The sequence below is a fragment of the Stegodyphus dumicola genome, chromosome X1 (assembly GCF_044657685.1).
Source record: "Stegodyphus dumicola isolate Sdum_Otavi_A_Nest chromosome X1, ASM4465768v1".
NCBI lineage: Eukaryota > Metazoa > Arthropoda > Arachnida > Araneae > Eresidae > Stegodyphus > Stegodyphus dumicola.
This window is the reverse complement of record NC_140780.1, coordinates 98,918,549-98,937,984: the sequence shown is the minus strand read 5'-3', so window position 1 is coordinate 98,937,984 and position 19,436 is coordinate 98,918,549. Positions and strand designations below refer to the sequence as shown.

At 32.5% G+C, this 19,436-nt stretch overlaps 1 protein-coding gene across 1 annotated transcript in view; it reads left to right on the top strand.

The window, feature by feature from the left end:
- The window catches only part of LOC118197693 (transcription factor E2F1-like), a 200,928-nt gene that overhangs the window by 97,825 nt on the left and 83,667 nt on the right, over window positions 1-19,436 (top strand). The window contains exon 2 of the mRNA XM_085807189.1: window positions 858-942. Coding sequence (XP_085663315.1) covers window positions 858-942 — 85 coding nt within the window. The remainder of the gene's footprint in view (window positions 1-857; window positions 943-19,436) is intronic.

Sequence of the window (19,436 nt, the reverse complement as noted above, 5' to 3'; positions counted from 1 at the left end):
ACTGTTGCATTAAATGACAAACAAAACAGTAAAAAAGAAAAAGAAAAAAACTCAATTTTCCTGTAAGATCACAGAGTTGATCTTTGAAAGGTATTTAAACATACTTTATTCCTAATTATTAAGTATGTTGAAAATTCAGTATATCGGAGAGATATTTATGAGGAATACATAAAATTGCTTATATAGTGGTATTTGTCTATTCTAAGATATCTGAGTAGAGTAAAGTAATATGTTTTCATGAGAGAAATTAGAGAAAGACAGAGTGTGTAAAATTAGCATTTTGGATCGTTATTCTCTGTAGATTGTAATCCTATTTCTTTAAATTTAATGCTTAGAATATTTTGTGATATTTTGGGTAGCAGAAATTTTAAATCAATTTAAAAATCACCAGGCAATAAATAAAATTATTGCCTGTAATATTTGCATAAAATTCCATTTAACAAGAAACAGAGGAATTTGTAGGTTATACTGCAGGAAGTGTAAAGTAAGAATGTCCTAAACTAAAAAATGTCCAACTCAAATGATTGCAAAATAGTAATAATAATAAGGTAAACCGAGATTGTTTGCTTCACTCACTTCTTTAAAGAGATTTTTGTGGAAGCTGATAAAAACAGTTGGTATCTAGAATGTGTACTCAATAACTTAGTTATTGAGTTCTTTTGAAATATTCTGAAGAAAAAGTAAATCTGTATTTCTTTTTTATGTAATTTTCATCCCTATTTTTGCAGTTTGAGAATTATCTTTGAGTTTATATTGAGTTTGAGAATTAAATTTAGTTTATGAAAAGAAAATTCTGGTTCCCAGAGTGATTGTAAAACTTTAAGTAATTATGTGTTTTGCTGTTTTCGTATTTTTAGGTTAAAAGAAAATTGGATATGTTACAAGCTGGCCCATCAAATAGTGACAACAAGAAATTTCGAGGAAGATCCTATCTGTATAGAGGTATGCATAATTTTTTCTTTTAAAAAAAACAAAAAAATTATTGCACATTTAAATATAGCAAATTTTTGTTTTTTATAACATAACATACAGAAATTAATCACAGGATGATCTTGAGATTCCTATTTAAGTAATGCTTATCATGAGTATTTCATCAGAAATTTAATGTATATTGCTTTAATTTTAGAAAGAAATCTATATATTTGGAACGAAATGAATTGTTTTAAAAATTAAAAATCCAATCATATTTCGTTTTAAGTACATTATGTATTATAAGCAACGTATTAACTCAAGTAATATATACCACTAGACATATATAAAGGAGGCCAGGAAAAACCTAAATTGGGGTAAATGAATTTGTTTCCCTGTCATCTTGAGTTATCAGTTATTTTCTTTATTTTTTTAATGATTTTAAAACAAATTATTTTCGTAACAGATTCTTAATAATTTTTGTTAAATAAAAGAAGCTATATCTTAACCCCTTTCTTAACTTTATTCAATAATTGTATTTCATCCCCTACTCCAAGACATAATATTTTGCCAGGCTGTGGTGCTTCTAAGGTTTTGAATAAAATCCCAATTCCAGCCAGAGTCCCAAATTATTAAACCTTCGATAACCTACTGCAGGAGTCTCCAACTTTTTTGTCCCTAAGAGCGCATTCTAGAATATCTGTTGGACGGTGTGCACCATTTACTTTTTCAAGGTGAATATATAGTTGGATAGAGTTAATAATGCATGTGCATAAAAACAGAGATCGTTCGCATTTTGCTTTGTGCTGGTATCTGTGTTGGATGCAATTTCTATTTTATTAACAGTGAGAAAACTTTCACATAGAATTTTATTGAAAAGTAAAACATTTTTATTGTGATTGCACAGCGACGGCCACACATTAAACGATCAGCAGGTGCCATGATACCCTCGGGCATAGGGTTGGAAACCTCTGACCTACTGTATAATTCCAGTGTAATGAATTTTCTCTTAAATATATTAACAGGAATTTGTCTGTCAATGTAAGATTTCTTTCAATAGTAAGTAAAAATGATACTGATGCCAACTACTGAATATCTACCTCACTTTCTTTCCTCATTTTCCTTATTTTTCTCATCATTCCTGACAGTCTTTCATTTAGCTGCAGTGCTTCTAATTTTATAAAGCTCTGTCGTACTTGAATAACTGTCCATCAAAATCATTGTTCAGTTCTTTTGGTCATTTGTAGATTCTTTCATTTTTTCTTAACCTTTTTTTGGGTTGAGGCATATATGTACTATGCATTAACTACATTAAGTAAAGCTCAAGGAATTTTAATCAATTTTTAGAAACTAAAAATTTACTGAATAACTCTTTCGCATCGAAGTTGCCCCAAGCACCCAAGCATTCAGACATCGGCTGGACGCCCGAAACGCCTGAATAATTTCCTACCCAGTGCTTTCCCCCATCACGTTACTGCATTACTCATTGCTTTCAGGTGTTGTTAAATCACACGTCAATCATTCTTTTGAAGCTACTAAAAGTAGCTTCCTTGTTTCCTTTGTTCCTTCCCTTCCTTTGTTTACTGTTAGTGTTTAGCTTTTGATGCCCGAAGTTGCAGTCCCGTCCCAAGGGGGAACTTCACGCAGTGTCAAAGCGTCTAAGAAAGAAGTTCTCGCTTTACTTAAGTAAGGCTATTGTTAGCGCTGTAGTATTCAACTTGTCATGGGGGAAGGAAAAGCATTCCAGGAGAAATTCTTAGATACGGGCGTTTTCGATGTTTGGGGAATTGAGATTTTGCCCTCTCTCGATGCGAAAGAGTTAAAATAGAGTGGTATGTGGCAGAACGTATCGCATGTTTTTTTCTTTACTTTCCTGCCTGAATACTTATTTAAATAGCTAAAATGAATAGAAAATTAAAGCCTGTAGCCATTGGCAAATCTAATTCTGTTTTCACTTAATTTGCCTATTTTTATCTTTTGCAGTATTTGCTTTTATTTTATTTTATTTTAGTCCAGTCTAATTTTTTTCCCGTCCCTTTGCCTAGTATATTTTAGAGCTTGAACTATTAGTTGATTTCATCATATTCTGTGATATTTCATTATCATGATAGTTCTCTTACTTCAGTGCCATGGCTCTCATCTATTTTAGTTGGTTTTTGTGATTTCTGTTCTTTTACATTACAGATTTTATTTTTAAACTTCTAGGTTTACTTTGTCTTATTTTCCACAATCAAGTATTTTTCATGTATTAATTTTTCGCTGTGCGTTAAATTATCATGTTATATGCCATATTTCTTCTATATTTTTTCATAGATTTGTGGAAAATTATGGATTAAATAAAGTTTGCATCTCTGAAAATATCTTATGTGAAAATTGATCACTTTCGCAGTTTATGTTATGGCATTGCTACCAATTAGGGAAACTTTTTAATGCTTATGTTTTTGACACATTACCCATTAATTAAACATAAAAAATAAATATATAACATTTATTAATATAATTTTTCATCAAGACATTCCTAGAACATTTTGCATAATGCAATATCAGTGCATTGTTGTTGAAACCTGAGCTGTAAAATATTGTTCTGTAAAAAAATGTCCCCAATTTCATCTTAGTAATTTGTAAAATGAAGTATAATTATTAAATTAGGTAAAAATATATTTGCTGGTGCCCATTGGCGAAAATTGGTGATTTTTGGTGGTACATGGTTACTGAGTTTTTGTGCAATTCTTTGACTTGTTATTTTCGTTTTGTGTGTCGCTACACAAATACGAAATAACAAGTCAAGGAATTGCACAAACTTGATATCCATCGACCTATTTTCACTTTAAAAAACATCAGAGATTTTCACAAATTTGGCATTGCGCACTCCCTTGACTTTATCCATGTACACATCGATCTATTTTCACTTAAATAGTCAAAGGAGCACCCAATTCTACATTAGAACCAAACCAAAAATACATAATCTCAATAAACTACATTTTAAATCAAACAATATAATAACATAAAAAGGACATTTATCATGCATCTAAGCACTACACAAAGCAAATATCCACTTACCTTATGTAGAAATTTCTGTGGCACACAAAGTTCCTTAACAGCATCCCCAAACTTCCTAAAATTATCTGAACTAGAATTCGTATATCGGCATCACCACATAAATTCAAAAAATAAGAGTAAAAAATATCCTCCGTAGTGCTGGTATCCTCCGATGTTCAACTGTATGCATTTCCATCCTACAAACAGGACACTTATAATGGCTACTGAGTAAACCTTCATTTGCACACCTGTCAATTAATGCTCTTTCCCTCTTTTGCTCCAAATCCTACAGAAACATCAAATTAATCTTACCACATTCAGCCATTCTACCATCTAAACCACAAAAGAAGCAATGTACTTCCTAACCAACACATACCACAAGCCCTTACAAATCTTTTTCCCATTATTCAAATTTAGGGCAATCACGCAACTGATTACATCATAATAGGGTTTCCATAACATTCAACTTCTCAGGTTACCATACATAAAAGAACAACTTTGCAATAATACAAGTGGCACCCTTCAATCTACTCTTACCTTAATTTGAATCATGCATCTGAAATGTGTATGCTAGTAAGTGAAGATTTTGAGCTGTGTGATAAATTATGTATATTTTTAGTTTTTGAGAAATTAAATCTAATTTTTACTTTTATAAGATTAATTTGTAATTCCAAGATTTCTTTAGATGAGAATTCGGGAAGTGAAGTATGACTAAGATTTTGCCACAGAGGTGGCAAGGTCTTGAATTAGTGACTGATTAAGGATTAAGAAAACTAGAGGAGGTCTGACGTTTAGCTGACTTGTACACTTAGCTGACAGGACATTTAACGGGCAAGACATTTAGCTGACTGGATATTTAGCCGGCAGTTGGTTTGACTGACATATTTAGCAGACAACATGTTTAGCTGACAGGAGATACATTTAGGCAAAAACATGCCACATTATTTTAGAAAAATTTGTCCATTATGTATCCAAAAATATATAGTACTTCTGTAAATTACAGAATTGTTCAAGTTGTACATTAGTTCACTTTTTAGGTTATTTTTTCATTCAGCAAAATTTGTTGTTCAATTCTTAAGGATCCCATCTCTGTTTTTAAGTGCATAATTTAGCATGTTGGCCAAATCATACCTGCCAACTTTTACGAATTTTTCGTAATTTTTACGAAAATGCGTTTGTCTTTACGATTTTACGATCGTAATCCATTTTTTTATGATTTTTTCCTTTTTCAAGTGTTTTTAGTGATTTTTGGTCGAAATTTTAGAATTTTTCGCCAATTCAGCGATTTTCGCCAATTGCATCGTGTTTTACTGCCAACTACCGACTACTTCGAATCCAGTAACCTGCGGTTTCTCCCAACTCGCTGCTTAACCAGCCAATACAATGCGCTGAACTTGTTTCTCCCACACTTTTCTTTGTGGGCGGCAGATTATTTTTTTCGCATTCGCTTCAGCAGCAAGGGAATTACTCAGCTCGGACTCAGTGAGCGTGGATTGTCGCATTCTGTTTTTTTTTTTCTTTTTTCTTTTTTTTGTTTTTGTTTGCACGTGCTACGAATTTTCTTAATACGTCGTTGTTACGAAATGAGTTAAAAAAATCCGTATTCGCAATAGTTTCGGCCTGCCTACAAAGCCGAATTTTCAACAATTAAAGAATCCTTCAAAGGAAATAACTATGCATTTTTGCAACGTGTGCGCCTTCATAATAAGTCACGGTGGAAGAAGCGACATAGCATGTTAAGTCTAAAAATCATGAAGTTAATGCTTCGGCTTCGACAACGTCAAAGAAAGTGGATGATTTTTTTTCAAATTCGGCTACGAATTCGGATGCTGATGTCATTTTGGCAGAGTGTTTGTTTACTGCATTCCTCATCGAACACAACGTGCCGCTAAGCGCTGCCGATCATGCCGGTCAACTTTTCAGATGGATGTTTCATCTTTTGACAAATTGAAAATTCATCTTTTCAAAAGATTCGTTTTTTTATTGATAAATTTCCATTTTTGTTAACAATTAAAGAAAATGAATGCCATAGTGATGCTTTAGATGAATTACAGAACCAATTTTCTGCTGCACAGTTTGAAGACTTTGCCAGTTCTGGAGAAGATAGACTTGATGTCCTCGTTGGTGCCTTAAAAAGAATAAAAAGAGTTCATGGAACACCAAAATATGATAGACTAGCAAGAGTTTTTATGTGCTATTCTCGTAATTCCACACAGTAATGCTGAGTGCGAGAGAGTCTTCAGTGTTGTAAAGAAAAACAAAACTATGTTTCGTTCTTCAATTTCACCAAAAACTCTAGAAAACATTTTAATTGCTAAATGTTATGAGGAAACTAATTGTTATGACAGGAATTTTCCAAAGAATTTTTGGCTAAAGCCAAAAAATGCACTCTAAATTCATTGCAATAATTTTTTTGTGTAACATTAAGTTCTTGTTTTATGTTTCCTAATAAATTTTTTAGTTACTACTTAACTGAGATTTACTAATGTAATTATAATTTTCTTTTTTCTATTTGTATAAATTGTTATTTTTTCAATATCAAAGCATGATATTAATTCTTCGTGTTTTTCTGAATTTTGGAGAAATCTTCTGAATTTTGGGGGAGAAATCTTCTGAATTTTTATTTTTAGAGGTTGGCAGGTATGCCAAACTGTAAAAGGGTTGAAATTTCTTGTCAATAAACATGAATTGTACTTTTGAAAATGAGAAATAAAGAAATGTTTGATAGCTAGTCATAGAAGGACACTTATTTATATTTTGACTCTGGATCTGTAAAAATTATCCATAAAGCTTCTTCAAGTAGCGAAGTGGGTTTCTCTGAACATTTTCACATTAACAATAATTTTTCTTCTTTAGTTAATGACATTAATATTCTAATCTAGCTCTTCGTAACGCTTTTAAAATTTTAATATATTAACTTTTTCATGTTTCATTACTATTTTGCTTGGCAGATCACGCTACATTCCTTTCCACATAAAATCATTTCCCTCCTTTCAATACTGAAATTGCCTTTCCTTGTCATGAATTACAATACAAGTTTTACTTAACTGACAACCAGTGCTTCCAAATGCAAAGGGAAGAAAAGGCTTTAGGCAAGATTTTTAATAAATGCGATGCTAATATCAAAGTAAAATTTATTGATATTTTTGCATTACATGTTTTACGGAAATAAGGTCAATAGGTAAATAGGGTTTGTGGAGGGGTAATTCAGTAATTGTGTGTTGTTTTGTTATTAAAAATGTGGATTTTCAAGATTTCAGTGACTTATAAGAGGTGCTTCAAAATCACTGTGCCCTGTGTAACAGGGAGGAAGTTCATGTCATCATTTTTAAGATAAAAAGAAGCAATTCCTCCTAACATACAGGGCATTAAGGTCTCAGAATCGAACACACCTATCTGTGAAAATTTTTACCAACTGCGTTTGGCCATTTATTGAGAGAGGTGAACTATTAGGTCATTTTTATTTCAAATAGAGTAATTATAGTCTTTTGCAAAAAAATCGAAGCAACTTGAAGGAAGTGGTTGTTTCTGATAAAATTGAATATGTGTATAGCTCATACACAGATAATAAAATGATTAGAAAATCAAGATCATAGTATCTGTTCATGGCTGACAACCAGCCATTGAGTGTTCAAATTAGTATTTGGTCAAACTGTCCCCGGTAGCAATGCATGCTTGAATTCATCAAGGCAGGGAGTGGTAGAGGTCTCTAATGTCATCCTGCGACACATTCTGCCAGGCATTCATCAGTTGTTGCTCCAGATCTGCGATATTTTGTGGTGCCCGAATCTGGCGGCCTACTATGTTCCAGACATGCTCGATTGGTGATAGGTCTGATGACTTTGCTGGCCAAGGAAGAGTATCAACCCCACGGAGACAGTCCAGGTATATGCGAGCGGTATGTGGCCTGGCATTATCTTATTGGAAAATGTCCCCAGGATGACTTGCCATTAAGTGTAATGCAACCGGCCGCAGGATCATTGAGCTGTTAGATGTACAGAGGATGACTAAAGATGACCTACTGTCATAAGAAATAGCGCTCCACACCGTCACACCAGGGGTTATGGCTGTATGCCTTTGTAAAACAAAGGCCGATTGGGATCGCTGGCCCTGTCCTTTCCAGACTGTGGTCATTTGCTTCAAAGTGTGAAGTGACTGTGGTCATTCAAAGTGACTGTGGTCATTTGTTTGTGAAGCAGGATTCATCGCTGAACACTATACGATGCCAGTCTGATGGCAACCATGATGATCAGCTGCAACACCACTCCAGACAACTCCACCGATGTTGTAGAGTCAAAGGCAAACGTCTTAAAGGCCTCTGTGAGCATAACCCCGCCTCAGAATAAGTGCTGTGCGATGGTGGACGGTACCACGGGAGGTATAGGTGTGGCTGTAATATGTTGAATAGTCGACAATGATACTGCCAAGGCGGTTCGGGTCTGGCAAACAATTATCCTATTTTTTCTTACATTTGTGCTCCTTGTCCTTCCAAGGCCTTCATTTCATCGGCAATTTCCTTGTAGCAACCACTGCAGTGTCTGTACACTGCATGCGGTAGCCTATTGCTCGGTATGACCGCCTAGCTTCACACAACCCTACAATGCGACCACGTTTGAAGTCGTTTAGTTGTCTGTAAGGTTTTTGATATTATCGTAATGACATCTTTAGTTGCTTGTTTACGGAATTATAATGGCAGCAACAGAAAAAGATAAATTTTCCTCCTCTATTACTGGTTTTATACTTTGCGAATTGCACACTAGAAATGCGCGCTATGCTCACAATTCCTGTTCATTTTTCTTGAAACTTTGATCATTTGCATATTCTATCAAGATGTTTTTGCATACCAAATTTCCTCACGATCGCAAAAGTTCTTCTCGGTGCTTCGATTTTTTTTTCAAAAGAGTGTATATAAAAAATGCAGTTTTAATTTTTGCAAAAACGAAATTTGTAACCTTTTCGCTTCAAAAGAAGGTCTAAGATATTAAACTCTAGTAGCATCTAGTAGCATGCAGTTTAACTTCTAAGCTCTGCATATATAACAGACTTTGATGTATGTCAAGTAAGTTTGAATACATGTCAAGGAGGTTAGAATACATGGAGATGCCCTCCTCACAGAGAAAGTGAAGCCAAAAAGGGGGGGGGGCAAAGCATGCTCTTAATAGAATGACACCAGAAAGTAGCCACACCTAGTTTCAGTAGCACCATTGAAGAATGTGATATCACTGCATGTTATCATAAAAATGCTAAAATAGTCACTAGCACTAGGATTGTATAAAAAGAATCAAGCACATTGAGTCAAATGTATATTTAAAGTAAGAAAAACGCTTTTCCTTTCCTGTGCTACGTATATTATTCAAAATTAGATTGCTTTGTAGGCCCTTGAGAAATAAGCATTAATTTTCAATGCAATGTTTCAAATGTTTTTCTAATGGGAAAAACTAATTAAATACATTATTTTATTGTATTAAAAAGTTTTTAAGCATTAAAGAGGCATTCCTTTTCACCACCATGGGCTGACATCTAGGAATCAGACACACCTATCTGTGACTTTTTTATTGAGCATGACTTTTGCTTAAAATATTAGTATTGAAAAAAAAAAAAAAAAAAAAAAAAACTGAACTATTATATAATATTAATTAAAAATGAAAAATAGATTGTTACCATTTCAGTAAGAAAGTACATTGAATATTTGTAAAAATCCAGGTTTCTATTTTGCAAAAAATGACTATGAAATCTACATCTTGCTTCACCTCATTTTATTTCAAAGCCCCTACTACTATAAGAGTTGCGCTGTGTTTTGTTCAGAATGTTTTGAACATTTAGTAAAATTCGTGGGTGCATTAAAATTGTGAAAAATGAGCCATATATCTTCTTCTCTTTGACTGCACAGTATGCATCATTGTGTATTTTTTTGTTAACTTCAGTGCAATTTTTTAAAAAAACTTTCTAGATTTTTTTAAACAAAATGTAAATTTTATCAATATGTGTTACAGTTTTATGCATACATATGCAGCATAACATTTATAAAAAATATAATATTTATCATGGATGGACTTTTAATCAAGCTTGATTTAAACATAATTTTTTATATTTAAAATTTTATTTATTTTTATTTATATTTATATAATTTTGCAAAATTTTGCAACAAAAACTCAAAGTATCATATTTACATAGTTTGTGTTTGATTTAATAATTCATATCCTTAAATGAAATTCTAATATCAAGAAAATTTTAATTTATATAGTAATAGTAAAAAATAATAATAGGGATAAATAGGAATAAAAATAATAATAGGGAAGAGTAGAAGAATGTTCATATTGATGGAATATGAAATTTGTAATGTAAGTGAATGGCAGTATAAAGTAGACTATTATTGTCTCCCTCCCCCCTTTTTTTTGTTTACTCACCCTTCTGCCTACAATCTTCAATTATTTTTATGTGTAGCATCATATTTAAATTTTAATAATATGAAAAGAAATGTTGATGAGCTATATATGTTTCTCTGTTCCACATTGGAAAAATGTGCGGTCTCCTAGCTAAAAGCTCTTCAGTTATACATTTGAGTTATTTTACTCATACAGTACAGAGTTTAAGATCCGGACTCCTCAGAATTCCGGATTTGGGACTTTTCTGGATATTGGATCATCAGTTTAAATCTAGTGAGATGGCATGCAGAAATTATAAAATTGAAAATATGAAATTGTGATTTATGAATTTTGTATGATCTAAAGGGTATCAAAATTTACAAATAAATAAATAAAAAAGCTTAATATTTATCTGTTTACTTTATTAAACATTTCTTTTGAATGTAAATTGTTTAAGTTGCTTAATTTTTTGTGCTCATACTTTCTCTTCAGTTCTGTAGACGGACATAATTTCTTGTTCGTGTACAAAGTTCCACTTTTCAAGTCCTGTGGTTGCTGCATCGAGAATTCCGACTAACTTTTCAATCAAAGTTTTTTCATTTAAATTAACCTTTCATCTCTTACTTCACTATCAGTAACGCTATTTTCAGGATCTAGAACCATACTACAGATTTTGCCATCTGTTAATTGATTGGTGATTGGAACATTGCCATCACAATGAAAAACTTCTGTTAGATCATCTTCACTTATTACCGCTTCTCCACATTTCTTTACAAAATCCATTAATTGGAAAAGCAGATATGCAGCTATGGAGCTAAATTTTTGATCACACAAATTTATGCTAAAATGATTGTTTCTTCAGTAACGAGGTATTTTATTCAGTACCGTCGTGAAATTAAGAATTGGGATTTTTAATTTTACTCGTGGCGATTTGAAAGAAATCTTTTCCTTTTGAAATCGAAAGGAATGTCTACATGCTTTCTTACGGGGAACAAATCAAATGCGCATGTGTAAAGCATTAAAAAAAAATTCCTAAAAAAAATTTTGTTTGTGGTTTTAAGGTCCGGATTTTAGATCATTCCAGATATTAGATGTCTGGATCTCGGACTTTGTACTGTATTTGCATTATTAAAATTTTTCTTTTGAATGAAAGTGAACTATTAGTTTTATAGGTATTCTTTTATTTGGACCGGATTCAGAAGTGTATGTATGTATACACATGTGTAAGCATGTATGTGTGTGTATGCACATATATACATGCATACACGAATACACATATCCATCCATATGTACCTACATACATACATTTCTGAATACAGTACCATTTTACATATTGTTTTACTTTAAAATTTTATTACCTTTTAGCTGTGTTGTATCTTGCCTTAAAACTGTGTCAACACACTGAAATCTTGAAAAGAGCCAACCTCATAGCCTCACTCTGCCAATAAGCACAGAGTCTCCTTGCCTCACTTGGCGCAACTTTTTTGCTTCTCCCAGCTTCAGCCTCCTTATAGAGCGATAGCAAAGCTGTCAATTTCATGCATTTTTAACCTTTTTATTTTATGTACTAGAGCCTCTGTAAGGGAAAGCAGGCTTTGCTGAGGTTAAACTGATACATTCTGCTATTTATAAGCTGAAGATAAGCAGTCCTCTTCACCCGAGTGAGTTTAAAAGTCAGCAAATCAAATGCACTGTTCTGCAACTTTTTTTAATATTTACCACACCTTTTGCTTAAAATATTATCTTCAGAGTTAGAATTTAGAGAAATAAACTTTTATATAACGTTAATTTAGGAAAAAATATTACTTAAAAGTCCTTTTATTAAGAACTGATTGAATTTTTACAAGAACTCAATTCTCACTCTCATATTTTGAAATACATACAGAAATCATATTCAGCTACATTTTTTTTACCTCTTTCAAATACCTGCCTACTAATCCACACCAGCCAATAATATATTTGGGTGGTGTGGATGTATTTTGAGTATTATTTACCCAAATTCAGTGATGCATATGTTTATAAACTAAAAATATACATATAGTTCGTTTTCCCCTAATTATTTGTATATAATATTGTGTACTACCTTTTGCAAATTGGAAGGTTTGTTTATAATATAATCAGATATATTATTTTTTTTAACATACACAACATTTAATATGTATTAAAATTTATAAATGCTCATGCAGTTTAACTGCAAACGATATGGTATGAAAACAAACAAGGCTGAGCATTTACAACAGAGAGATTTAAAATTTGTTTAACTAGTTCAAACTTGATTTTCATCTAATTTCTTTTATGAACTTTGTAGCAGCAAATAAGAATGAACAGTTTAACCTTCTAATATACTTAAATTTTCAAATATTTCTAAACCCATCCCGTACAATACTTGCACTGTATAATTCACACCATGTTACAAGCTGTTATTTGGATGTTCTTTAGTTATTTCGTTCATTTTGTCCTGAGTTGTGTGAGTACACGTGCCTTCGGGAAATAGTTTTAGAAATTATCATCTTTTATGTCTGCAAGAAAGGTGAAATACTTGTGTCGTTTCAAAAATTGTACACAGTTGACTTTCTTTCTATTATTTCCTCAAGGAAATGTAATAAATGTGCAATGTGTACCGCCTGTCATGATTTTTCGATTTTGCATGGTGGAAGGGCGGATGTTCTCAAACATGTGCGTACACAAAAACACAAGGACAAGATGAGTTGTTTTGAAAAAAAAAACGAAAAATTAAATTTTTCCTTGGAAATAAAGGGCCAAACAGTTATTAATGCAGAATGTCTGTTCTCTGCCTTTTCAGTGGAGCACAACCTGCCACTGAATCACGCTGCAGCTTTATTTAGAAAAATGTTTCCCGATAATGAAATTGCTAAGAAATACTCAAGTGCAAGAACCAAAACAGGTGCAATTGTTAAAGAAATGGGTTTGAAAAATAAATCTTCATTTATTGATTGCATTTAAGCAGCTCCGTTCTGCCATTCTACGGATGGAAGCAATAATACCGATTAAAAACTGTATCCAATTGTCGTTTCTTTTTTTTAATCCAGAGTCTTCAGAAATTGAGTGCAGTTTACTTTCTGTCCCCACTTTAGAAGGACATTTGACAGACTTTAATATAGTACAACTAATTACTAAAACTTTAAAAGAAAATGCAGTCCCTCTGGATAATTGCTTAGCGCTTGGTGCCGATAATGCACCAGTATTGGTAGGCTTGAAGACTGTTGCAGGCATCTTAAGAAAGGAAAATTCAGATTTGCAGATTGTGAGGTGCACCTGTCAAGTCTTAAATTTAGCAGCTGAAAACGTGGCAGCTGCTTTACCAATAAATGTAGGTGAACACATTGTTGATATTTATTATTACCTTGAAAGGAGTTCTAAAAGGAAGGAAAAATTGAAACAGTTCCAACAGCTGCATAACAGAAGTTTACAATTAGAAAACTTGGATGAAATTATAAAATTAGCTAGTATTGACACCCAGTGGAGTTTAAAAACCTGTAAGGTGCTGATAGAATTTTAAAAATATGAACTGTCTAGAATTATATTGGCCATCTTGACAGTTCCCCATAGTAATGCAGAGTGTGAGAGGATTTTCAGTGTTGTTGCGAAAACGAGAATTAAATTTAGATCTAATGTTAGGGATGACACATTAGAAAAACTTTTATTAGCGAAAGCAGGCCTACGTGGCAATTGCTATGAACAAAATCTTAAAGAAAGCAAAATCTGCCACTGTTTATAATATTTGTAGGAAAACTGATTAAAGTGTCTTTTTTGTTTTTGTTTTCTTAAACGATGCAAGTAATACAAATGTTTTTTATGTGTAAGGTATTTTTGTGTTGCTTGCATTTAAGAATTAGTAACTATTTGCATTTAAGAATTAGTAACTAATTATTAATTTTTTATCATTTAAAAGGCCTTTTTAAAACATTGTCAAAAATCTCCTGATTTTTTAGTGTCATAGATTGGCAATTATGAATATGTAATAGCATGAATAATATCTCATTACTAAAACAACATAAAATGTATTTTGCTTAATAAGTTACATGCTAGATTTGTTAAGAGGTGGAGTAGATTTATTAGAAAATAATTACGATTTTTCTGTAAAGACACTAAACTAAATGGCTATATTAGCAAAATAAGAAGAAAACTTTTCTGTAAAGTACACATAAATTTTCAGTATATTCATTTCAACATTCTTGTTATGTGTCTGAGGATGGTCACTGGTCTAAAGAGGATCAAAGATACAGGTTCAGTGTCACACTATCAACACTGAAATTTCAGAGTATTTCATAAAAAAAAAAAAAAAAAAAAAAAAAAAAAAAAAAAAAAAAAAAATTTTTTTCTAAGTTACAGGCATGAAAGTTTCCTGCTTTTTCGCGAAAATCCGCTTTTTTAAACGTCACCCGAGCTGTTTCTGAGATCGATGCAGAAGCGTTGAGAAATAGCTACCGGCAAATGTGTGTGTGTGTCGGGGGGGGGGGGGTAAATGGAGGACATGCTCTCTCTCTTCCTCTTTTCTTTGTAAAAAAAAACTTTACATCACGCCGCAGATCGCAAAATGTGTTGTTTCACATCAAGGCGAAGTAGGTGGGGATTATGTGGAAAGGTGGAACTAGATGCGTTCGAGTACCGAATCAAAGAAGAGCAAGCAACCGTCAAACGAGAGCTGACTTCAATCATTTCAACGATCAGTGCTGGTGCCATCTGTTGGACATACGGCATACCTGCCAACTTTTACAAAAATGCGTTTGTCTTTACGATTTTACGATCGTAATCCATTTTTTACGATTTTTTTTTTTCCTTTTTCAAGTGTTTTTAGTGATTTTTGTCAAAATTTTAGAATTTTTCGCCAATTCAGCGATTTTTGCCAATTGCATTGTGTTTTACCGCCAATTACCGACTACTTCGAATCCAGTAACCTGCGGTTTCTCCCAACTCGCCGCTTAACTAGCCAATCCAATGCGCTGAACTTGTTTCTCCCTTGTCTTTTCTTTGTGGGCGCCAGATTATTTTTTCCCGTTCGCTTCAGCAGCAAGGGAATTACTCAGCTCGGACTCAGCGAGCGTGGATTGTCGCATTCTGTTTTTTTTTTTTTTTTTTTTTGTTTGCACGTGCTACGAATTTTCTTAATACGTCTTTGTTACAAAATGAGTTAAAAAAAAACCGTATTCTCAATATTTACGGCCTGCCTACAAAGCCGAATTTCCAATAATTAAAGAATCCTTCAAAGGAAATAACTATGCATTTTGCAACGTGTGTGTGTGTGACTTGATAATAAGTCACGGTGGAAGAAGCGACATTGTGAAGCATGTTAAGTCTAAAAATCATGAAGTTAATGCTTCGGCTTCGACAACGTCGAAGAAAGTGGATGATTTTTTTTCAAATTCGGCTACGAATTCGGATGCCGATGTCATTCCACACAGTAATGCTGAGTGCGAGAGAGTCTTCAGTGTTGTGAAGAAAAACAAAACTATGTTTCGTTCTTCAATTTCACCAAAAACTCTAGGAAACATTTTAATTGCTAAATGTTATGAGGAAACTAATTGTTATGATAGGGAATTTTCCAAAGAATTTTTGGCTAAAGCCAAAAAATTCTAAATTCATTGCAATAATTTTTTTGTGTAACATTAAGTTCTTGTTTTATGTTTCCTAATAAATTTTTTAGTTACTACTTAATTGAGATTTACTAATGTAAGTAATGTACAATTTTCTTTTTTCTATCTGTATAAATTGTTATTTTTTTAATATCAAAGCATGATATTAATTCTTCGTGATCTTCTGAATTTTGGAGAAATCTTCTGAATTTTTATCTTTAGAGGTTGGCAGGTATGACATACGGATACCCTACTGATGTTATCCAGAGCACGTGTGAGTTTTAGCGTCCGTAAAATGGCATACTGTAATTCTGAGCGTAGATCATTATATTATTTCTTTTTTGTTTGTTGCTGTAAGTTTTTCAGTATGAATATCTTAAATCCAAATCATGAGCACAAAGCTCAGCGTATAGATAGATAATGAAGAAAAAAATAAGTTCAGATCCAGCTTTATCCAAAATGGTAAAAGCTATTTTAAGTTGTTTCCATGGGCCACAAGTTGAGAGTGCTTTTAGTTCTATGAGCAGTGTGTTACACAAGGAGTGTGGCCGCATGAGTATAGACACATTGTCTGCTATACAAATAGTAAAATAAAAATTTTTGAGTTGCAATAAGTCAGCTCTGGAATTTTTTAAAAGGGATGACCACTTGCATTTTCCAGTACACAAAACTCTATGTAAAAATTTAAGAAATGCTCATAAACTGAACAAAGAAGAGCTACAGATTAAAAAAAAAAAAAAAAAAAAAAAAAAACAATTAAACATTGCAGAAAATAAAAAAGCATCAATAGATTGTATAAAAGCTGCTGAAAAAAAATTGAGACTAGCTCACAAACGGAAATTAGAAAAGGTGTCTGCAAAAGTAGCAAAAAAGAAAAAGGTTTTTTCCTAAAAATTTTTAATTAGGTTCGAGTGAGACTGAGACAAAATAGTTATTTTTTATATTCCTCCTTTAACTATGTTATTTTGTAACTATATTATCTCACATGACTACCTTTTTTGGTCTTATGTAAAGTACTATTTATTGAACTAAAAGTGAAAATAATTGAAAGCTATAGTAACAGTTATATATATATATATATTTAATCTCTAAAACTTGTCATTGCCTGAAAATGGGCAGTGATATATTACATAAATATGTGTATTAGTGTGTTGTAATGTTGTGTACAGTATTCATTTGTCAACTGTTAAATTAAGTTATTCATTTGTCAACTGTTAAATTAAGTTACATAAAGAGAATCTTAAAGAAGGTTAATTCATTACAATCTCTTGGTGATTTACTGATTTTTTTTCTTTTTTTACAAGTGGAAGATAAAATTAATACCAAAATAGTAAGTACAAGTATTATTTTAGTATAATTATATGTATATATTTAATACTTTTGATATTAAAAGGATGATATTTTCTTAAAATGTTTTTTTTTTTTTTTTTTTTTTTTTTAGGTCGCGCATGCGCATTTAGTTTTTGTGTAATTTTGTGTCCACGCGTTGTTCAGCTTTTTTTTTGCCAACTTGCACTTTCATGCCTGAAGTTAACATTATATAATAGTTTATTTTTCTAAATATTAATTTTCTAAATAGTATTTTAAGCAAAAGGTGTGGTAAGTTTTTTTTTAAAAAAAAGGTTACAGAATGACATATCTTCCAAGACTTTTAGTCCCATAAACGTGAGGAGGATTTGCTTACCTTTAGCTTAAAAATACCGGAATATGGTGGCTCCAACTCGCAGATGTTCTAGTGCATACAGTGAAGTCAGTTAATATGCAGGACTTAGAAATTAAAGTAAGTGTTGCAAGAGTTGGATGTCTTAAACCCTTTTTCAAAGTATAAAAAGATTACAGATTTCATTTTTGCAAAAATTCAAGCTATTATCTTATGTTATTTTACTACTTAGCAGCTTTAGGACAAGCATTAGGCAATTTATTACTAATAATTACTACGTTTTCTTATATATATATGTTCAATTATTTTTTCATAAATAAAAATTATTTAATACTTCAACTGTCTCAATATTAACTTTCCGAGTTGTATCTTAAATGACCAAACATGGAGGGTAAAAAGGGTTACAGATAAGCATGTCTGATTCTGACACTTCAATGGCCTGTATGGGAGAAGCTACTATTTTTATATTGAAAATGGTGGAATAAATTGCCTTGCACTTATTTAGGTCTTGATGATTTTGAAACATCTTCAAGATAGCAGAAGAAGATACGTTTGTTAATCTAACCCTCTATTGCCAATATTTCCATAAAAAGTGCAATACAAAGCTATTAATAATTTCTGCGTTGGTATTGAGATCTGAAACCTTTTTCCTCATTTGCTAACACTGGTCATCAGTTCATTGAAACCAAAGCTAACTATACTACTATTATGGTTGGCATTTCTAAAATGCACCATCTAATTCATGATAGAAAATTTCACCAGTAGGAGGTACGAAACAATTTTATATGGAAAGGAATGTAGCAGGATCTGTCAAGCAAAATAGAAATTTAGATATAGAGATCGCACTTGGAATCGTTCAAACTTTGAAAAATTATTCATAAATTATTTACTGTGTCTTGCTTCTTCTGAGACTGTTTCTTTCTTTGTATGCATGTGACTTTGTAGAACACACTGAAACAAACATTTTTCTGATAGGAATGTGTAAGCATGAGTGACATAGTGAAGTATAGACACAGGATTATTAAAGAAAACTGCTTTCTTGCAGCATTGCTGCAGTGTTTACAATAATTGTTCAGAATTGTGTCCATTAATAGTAATACAAATTTTGTAGTGTAGGTGGAGTGATTGGCATATAGTTTCAAAGATGCCATTTTTTTTTTGTTTTTGCACATATTTTGCTACAGTAGATGTTCGAGCAATGATATCCTCAACTAAATCAGCTGGATTCTTGTAAGTGAGGGCTTTCAGATATCCCCATAAGAATTAATTGAGGGCCAGATAAAGCAGGTAATTGGGGTAGCCAAAAAACTGGTCCACTGCAATTGTGCACAAAAGTGGAATCCAGGTCACTGCACATCATTGCTGAAATGGGCTGTTGTCTCAACATGCTGGAATCATGGTCAACTGCAGATGGCAAACTGAATAACTTTAAGCAATTTCAGTAAAACTTCTTCCAGAAATATGCAATAATATCTGCCATTGAGTGGTATTAGTAGATATGGGCTAATGCAGAAGTTGTCCCCGATATTCACCCATGCATTTACAGAGTATTGTGCTTGGGATGCTTGCAGATCTATAGCAGGTAAGTTTTGCTTTGTCCATGCATAACAGCTATGTACATTAAAAACACTTTCATTTATAAAATTTGTTTCATGGGTGAAAAACATAATGAGCTGAGAAGTTGGGCTGCAACACACTCTGTTTCAAAAACTGTGGGCAGAATCTCATGTGCAGAGGATAAATTTCTATTTTCAAAGCTCAAGTTTATTGAAAATGGAGTGAGTGTAATCATTTTTTGTTTAGCATTTTGAAAGTGGCTGACTCGCACATAAGCAATGTGGAATATTTCTTGTACTTGTCTTGAGTCTG